Source organism: Limulus polyphemus, unplaced genomic scaffold, assembly GCF_000517525.1.
Source record: "Limulus polyphemus unplaced genomic scaffold, Limulus_polyphemus-2.1.2 Scaffold1917, whole genome shotgun sequence".
Taxonomy (NCBI): Eukaryota; Metazoa; Arthropoda; class Merostomata; order Xiphosura; family Limulidae; genus Limulus; species Limulus polyphemus.
Window position 1 is genome coordinate 82,403 of NW_013667527.1, and position 8,015 is coordinate 90,417.

At 35.8% G+C, this 8,015-nt stretch overlaps 1 protein-coding gene across 8 annotated transcripts in view; it reads right to left on the reverse strand.

Moving 5' to 3' along the window:
• The window catches only part of LOC106465348 (tyrosine-protein kinase receptor Tie-1-like), a 112,546-nt gene that overhangs the window by 10,948 nt on the left and 93,583 nt on the right, over positions 1–8,015 (reverse strand). For all 8 annotated transcript variants that reach the window (XM_022393218.1, XM_022393217.1, XM_022393216.1 and 5 more), the window contains one exon: positions 4,316–4,574. In XM_022393218.1, coding sequence (XP_022248926.1) covers positions 4,316–4,574 — 259 coding nt within the window. The remainder of the gene's footprint in view (positions 1–4,315; positions 4,575–8,015) is intronic.

The window sequence follows — 8,015 nt, forward strand, 5'->3', positions numbered from 1 at the left end:
ATCTAAAACACGACTACAATACAATACCTGTACACAGTGAGTGATGAGTATCTAAAACACGACTACACTACAATACCGGTACACAGTGAGTGATGAGTATCTAAAACACGACTACAATACAATACCGGTACACAGTGAGTGATGAGTATCTAAAACACGACTACAATACAATACCGGTACACAGTGAGTGATGAGTATTTAAAACACGACTACAATACAATACCGGTACACAGTGAGTGATGAGTATCTAAAACACTTCAAACTCTTTAAGATAACACTACTCAAAATGAGGCTTTACTGACACCTTCCAACCACTAAATATCAACTCATTAATTTTGTAAATAAGCCTAACTTCACTGATTTTGAAACTGTATTCATCAGATTTATAGATGTTTAAAGTGAAATACTAGATGACATCTTGGAAACACAAAGTGTATGGTTAGGCCACCTGGTGAGATACGTCGATTTACTGCTGTCTTAGCTGTAGGAAGTAAAATAGAAAATTAAAAAAAAATCCGAGTTTATCGGGGTGCAAAAAAAAATGGAAGTTTGATTGTTGTTAAGAGCAACGGGCTATCTGTGCTCTGCCCACCACGTGTATCGAAACCCAGTTTTTAGCGTTATAATCCTTCATTCTTTGCTGAGCCACTGGACAATGAGCCAATAGCAGTATTGTTTGTTACAAAAGAAGTAATTCTTTCTTATTAGATATGTTTTATACCATAGTGAGTTTAGGAAGACTTATAGTAACTGTGGCACGCGGTATTCCCAGAAGAAGAAAAAAAAAGATTGTTTTTTTTTATAGCTCGCGTCCGGGAATTAGACACGGTTGTTTCTGAATAGAACTTAATAAGTGAATTATACTTAGCTGAGGTATCAACGAACTGTTCATAAAATCAATAACTAAATGATATTCGGTAGAGGAATAAACGAACGTTTCACACTTTCAATCAACGTCAATAAATTTGTTTCAATATTTACGTTCGAAAGTAGTGATAAGTTTGGTGACGTAACTTGGATTTGTTATGTAACGAGAAACACACAGATGCCAAACGCCCTGAATATGCCGCGACTAGTAGTACTGTATGTTGTATGTATCTATATAAATATAATAGTACTGTATGTTGTATGTATCTATATAAATATAATAGTACTGTCTGTTGTATGTTATTTATATAAACAGTACTATTATATTTATATAGATACATATAACAGACAGTACTATTATATTTATATAGGTACATACAACATACAGTACTATTATATTGTTGTATGTATCTATATAAATATAATAGTACTGTCTGTTATATGTATCTATATAAATACTATAGTACTGTCTGTTATATGTATCTATATAAATATAATAGTACTGTCTTTTATATATCATATAACTAATTTGCGGGTTTGGATGGATCTTCACCAAAACTAGTATGGAGGTTCATTAGGTCCATGTGGGGGGTACATACAGATTTTCAGTTTTGTGCTTTTTATGGGTGTTTTTTACCACTACCTTACCCTCCTGTGGATGGATCTTCACCAACGTTGGTATGGTATGAAAAGGAGTGTAAGAACTATTAAGGTAGGGTTTTTAGTTCTGTTTAACATCTTTTTTAAATAAATGGGCAGAGATTGGGAAGTTTTAGATTGTAGAAATTTTTGAGTGGTTTCATTTCTACTTTAAGGTTGTATCAGAATTTTAAGGATAACTACCTTCACGCAACTGGCTACAGAGAGTGAAAGGCAGTAGGAATTGAGATGTTGTGGGTGTAAGAACTCAGATCTGTACCCTTAATTGATCTTCCATGACATGCTGGTTAGTTTATCATCAGCATTTGGATTTTGTCTGATAGATTGAATATCCCAATGCATTTGGATGCAATTACTACAGGCATTATCTGTTATGACTTTAAGATGACAACTAGAACCAACAATGGAAATTTATTACTTAATTCTACTGTAATGTTTGTTTTATATATGTTATTGTATATATTTAAAGACAGTCTTTACCCAAAGAAAACTCTTTCATTAATTCCAGCAGATTGTAATTTGAAAGTGATTTTACATTCTACACTTTCTCTTTTAATTTTAACGATAGAAGCACATTTAAGAATCGAAACATTCCTGAGATTTAAAATACTTTGTTGTTATTTTTGATCCGTAAAAGATACAATAAATTACAGTTCCACTAATATGGACAACTAACTTCATTTCCACAGAAGCTAACAGACAGTCATACTTGCTTTGATTACAGCTTTAATACTGTAACTAAGGATGTTTACACATCACAAACTTTTACCAATTCTATCTTATTTTACATAACTAGACCCTAAAAAACATTTTTATTAGTGCAAAAGTAAACAAAACTTGACATTGTTCATCAGGGCCTTGGAGAGAAATCCTGGGCCCTGGTGCTTCCCCTGATTTTTGGGCCCTTCATCCTTTCTTAACCCCCTCAATCATGTATATTATTTTTTTCCCTTGAAAGACTCACCAAAATGCAGTATAAGCATATAAATACTCATTTTTTGAGAAAAAGACAGAAGGAAGACTTTTTGGTATCATATGTGTGGACAATATTTGCTTGAGTCCGGGCCCCCCAAGGGTACAGGCCCTGGTGATTTGCATCAGGTGCATCCACCTCTCCTGAGCCTTGTTGTTAATGCCGCACGTGTGTTACTTGTGAATCAAGTACAAATATACATGAACCAAAATTGACTTTCTACATTACAGCACAATCTTCATGTATATTCAAAACAGTAACTTAATGTATTTGATGTACATACTTTGTCGGCTTGCTTATTGGCAAAATATTGTGAAGAGTAGTTGAATGCTTATCGTACATCTTTGATAAAACAAGAACCGCAAGAACAAAGACTAGCCTGTGTGTGTGTAGTATCAATGATATATTGATTCTGGCTCTGACATATACCCAGGGCTGGATTAAAGGTTAGACGGGCCTTGGACTATATTTTTCTCTCAGGCCTATTATGATTGTGACTAAATGGGCCTTTTATTTTGGCCATATAGCATCCACCTTAATGTATCTTGCATTGATCTTATTAATGCAAATATACACAATCTTCTTTGATAGATTGTTTAGGCAGAGTATTCATGATGAAACTTGGTTGAATGTACAGCAACTGTCCGTTGTAGAAACTCAAGTGTATAGAATGATGTTTCGAAAGTCTTCCGCTTTTCATCTTCAGGTCAGTGTGTGTGTGTGTGTCGGTTGAATGTACAGCAACTGTCTGTTGTAGAAACTCAAGTGTATAGAAAGATGTTTCGAAAGTCTTCCGCTTTTCAACTTCAGGTCAGTGTGTGTGTGCGTATGGTGTTGTCGGTTTTTACAGTATTTTGGTGGATTGTGGAGAGCATGTTATGATTGATTGGTTTATCCCTGTTTCTGATTGGTGGAGAGACTTCTTGTAGATTCAATGAATGGTAGTCACAGGTAACTCACCTCTAATCTGGAATCTTTGTTTAGTGAAGGTTTTATTCTGTTAATGTAAAATGATTAAGCCATCGACTTAACCACTGCTGGACAGGAAGACAGCTTGCCTCCTCTGACTTTCTTCATGGCTTTTCTATAGCTCTTGTCTCTATTCTCTGGTTTATTTCAACAAGTACAACTAAAAACTTAAATCACTAAAGTAATGTAATCTCACGTACAGGGTTGAAAGGGAACAACAGTTCCCAAACACCCCAGTTGGGAAGAGTAGGCAAACAAAGTTTGCTTTCTCTTCTTTCAAACTAAATTACTGCCACTAAAGATGAAAAACTTTTGAAACGTCGTCCTCTACAGTTGCCTTTCATTCAACAAAATTTCATCCACAATCTTGTATTTGCTGAGTAGCATAATTAAGGGACAAATTTGCTTAAAGAACACTATAATTAATCAAATACTTAAGTTTAGTTTATAGTGTGTTTTGTGGAGAATCAAATCTTTGAACCATGTTTTTTTAGGACTTATAGGTAAACTACAATTTCTGGTCATACAATTATAATTTTTTCAAAAGATTGATAATGGAAGTTCTTGTTCTTCAAACATTTTAAATAGTCCAAATTCTTTTAATTACAAGAGGTACAAATTTGAAATTATGGTTAATTCTGTTATCTTTAAAAAAAAACGTAATTTCATCAAAAATCTAATTCACAATGCAACAAACTACAATATCCATAAAATAAAATACTGAAAGTATTTTTAAACATAACTTGGAAGTAAAGACATTTGTTTTTTAACTTTTACTTTGAAATCAAATTTCTAAATATGTTACACTTTAAAAAAGTAAATCAGAACAACTGTTAGAAAACTTACCATTTCAAACTGGGCAATTGTACGTATTCTGATGTTGTATCTTTCACCAGCCTTCAGTGGTACGTTAGTAAACCCACCATAAGTTTTTCCATCACCCACGACAAAATTATATTTGGAATGTTTTGAAACTTCAGAAGCATCCAGTTCTGCTGTTATGTAATAAGGAATTTTATTTTCCACACTTCCTTTGTAGCCCATCAGTTTAATCTCATCCACACCAGCTGTATTGTGAGCTGCCTCAACAATTATCTGATATTTTCTGTCAAGTAAAATCTAATATTTTATTTTTTAAAACTGATTATTCCAGTGTAAAAAAAACAAAACATCATATACAACATTTTAAAGACTTTCCAGTAAACAAGAAATATTATGCAATTTTAATTTCAGCATGAAATTTTAATGCGTTGTGTTTTACTCATTACCTAACCAAACTGCTATGTTATACCTCACACATCTGTTCTCTCGGCACACATATATATATATTAACATTTCCTAACAATGAAGATGTATTTCCAGTAGAAACTTATCTCTTCTCACCCAAAGCTATCTTGACCTTGATTTGCCCTCTAAGCATTGCTAAAATTTTTCAAAGCACCCCAATCTTTTATACTTCATTTTTTTGCACCATTGCAGCAACATGTGCTGATCATGTGACTACCCTTCACCAATTATACTGTGCCACCTATACTAGTGCAGGTATAGCTCCCTCTACCATTGCAGCACAATCCTGACTTTCGAGAATTACCTCCCAAAGCTGGAATCCCATATTGAAAAGGTGAAGGGGCCAGTGAAGGTGCAAAAGTAATCAAACAAGCAGAGAACAACTGCTGTGAAAGAACAGCTGTGCCACAATTATAAAAGGAGGCACACCTGTGGGGTATAGCACTACTTCTGGAACAGGTATGCTCTTTGACGAGTAATGAACAAAGTAAGACACATAGGGTGGAACTTAATAGACAGACACCATGTCATGTAATACAGATTCCAACCATAGACAACAGATAGTACACAAGATGTCCACATATGTAACAAGCATGAGCATGTGACACAATCATAGTCAGATTTGAAAAAGGTGCCTGGAATTAGATATAAGAATACATCACTACGGGCTAAAGGACCGTAAATGTATATGAATAGGCCAAGTGCAGTCTGCCCGGGTAAAAAATATCCAGGGAAAAGTCTTGGATTTATATTAAAATAGCCAAGTGTGGTCAGCCTGAGCAACACATCCAGGGGAAGCACCTTGGTATACATCAGATTATGTCAAGTGCAGTCCGTCCGGGGAGAAAACATCCAATGGAAGAACCTTGCATAGTATTTTTCACTTTAAATGCATTGTATGTAACAGATTTTGTGACCAACAAGTGCAGTCAGCCCAGACAAAAACTTTTGGGTGAAATGCCTTGTGAAATTATGGCGTATGTCAAGTGCAGTCCATCCAGGCAAAAAACATCCAGTGGAAGCACATTGTATAAGATTGATTGATATTTTGAATGTAATATTCTAAGAGATTAACAAGTGTGGTTTGCCTAGGTAAAAAACATCTGGGATAAACGCCTTGTGATGTGATGTAGTATGACAAGTGTGGTCCATCCAGGCAGGAAACATCCAGTGGAAGCACCTTGCATAAGCTTATTTGTTCCATATCTTCTACATAAGTTAGTCAGAGATTAAGTGTGGTTTGACCAGACAAAACATCCAGGGGAAGCTCTTTGTGATATTATTGAGTATGTCAAGTGTGGTTCATTTGGGCAGAAAAAAATCCAGTGGAAATGCCTTGCATAAAAAAAGATTTTTTTTTGAACAACAAGTACAGTCAGCCCAGGCAAAAACACCCAGGTAAGCACTTTGTGTGTTACTGAGTATAGCAAGTGCAGTCCATCGAGGCAGAAAACATCCAGTTGAAATGCCTTGTATAAAAATTGTATTTCATGATCAACAAACGTAGTCTACCTGGGTAAAAAACATCCAGGAGAAGTGCCTTGGATTGAGCATGTTATGATATTGTAAAATATGAAATATAACGACGAAAGCCCTCACGTCATAGAGTGAGTACATGTGACTATGACGTTTGTTTTATTGTACAAATCCCACTCCAGAGAAAACCTCCATGGTCCCCTACTCCAACAACTAGGAACCAAAATCCCACTCCAGAGGAAACCTCCATAGTACCCTACTCCAACAACTAGGAACCAAAATCCCACTCCAGAGGAAACCTCCATAGTCCCCTACTCCAACAACTAGGAACCAAAATCCCACTCCAGAGAAAACCTCCATGGTCCCCTACTCCAACAACTAGGAACCAAAATCCCACTCCAGAGAAAACCTCCATGGTCCCCTACTCCAACAACTAGGAACCAAAATCCCACTCCAGAGGAAACCTCCATGGTCCCCTACTCCAACAACTAGGAACCACAATCCCACTCCAGAGGAAACCTCCATAGTCCCCTACTCCAACAACTAGGAACCAGAAGTGGCAAGGATTCCCAAGTCTGGGGGAATGACACACTGGACCTATTTTGAAAAGCAGAAAAACCCCAACTGTTCAAATTATGGATCAGTAGGATGGGCAAAAATACCCATTGGCTTTACTTATGAAAACCAGGAGTGATGGTCCGTTATATATGATACAGTGACAAGAAAAAAATAGCAATATAGATAAGCAGCTGGTGATCTTACAGAAACATCCCATCTTTACAGTAAGCATTATGGAAGTATACAGATTTAGTGCCAAGATATAATATTCAGCATACATGATCAAGCAACACCCGCCTCCAGGTGGGATCCTGAAATATGGTGTATATCAACAAATTAATATAAAAACAATGTATGTGCAACGCATAGAGGTCAAATGTTAGCTACACTACAGACATGTAACAGAGAATTAAAGTAAGATTCAATGTATTCATATCAGTCAAACTTTAGAAATACATGTATATATAATACACATAGTATTCAATGACCATAGCACAAATTACATTACAGATGTTTACACGTTTTGTATACAGGGTGGTCAATGATTTCAAATCGTTTTATCTGATTCAGATGTGAACAGTAATTATGCATGACAGACTGACTGACAAAGAACCAACAAGTTTTGATGCTGCAAGTCAAATATAATCAGAAGAGATTTAAGAATGGACAACAAGATTTTCAACCACCCTGTATAACACAACCAGATGTTCCGGCACCAGCTATATTACACACACGTGTGTGTATATAGTACTTTATATTAAAGCAATTTTGGAGTTTTCTACATTGTTACAGTCCACGTCACCGCATATAGTCATGCTCTATTTGATGACCATGCATCTTGAAAATAGCCCTGCAGTGCAGTTTCCATTGCAAAAAGGCTCCGTCATAAGGCTGTCATTTCTAAAGCACACCCCCTGTACCCTCCCTGCATACTTTCCATAAGCCAGGTAATGTACGACGACAACAGTTTTCCAATGCCTGTTTCAACAGTTTGATTGCACAAAAATCCAATGAATTGAATGTTATGTCTTCATATGAACTAGCAAGAAAAACCATTTCATTTTCCAGATACTTGAGGTATATGATGGGTGAATATGTATGTCATGAAAGAAACTTGTGTATACCTGACTTGTGTCATTTTTACAAATGGAGATCCTTCTTGATTATGTTTTGTGTACTTTAGTGTCAGACTCATAGAAAGCTATTGACAGTGAGCATTATGTTC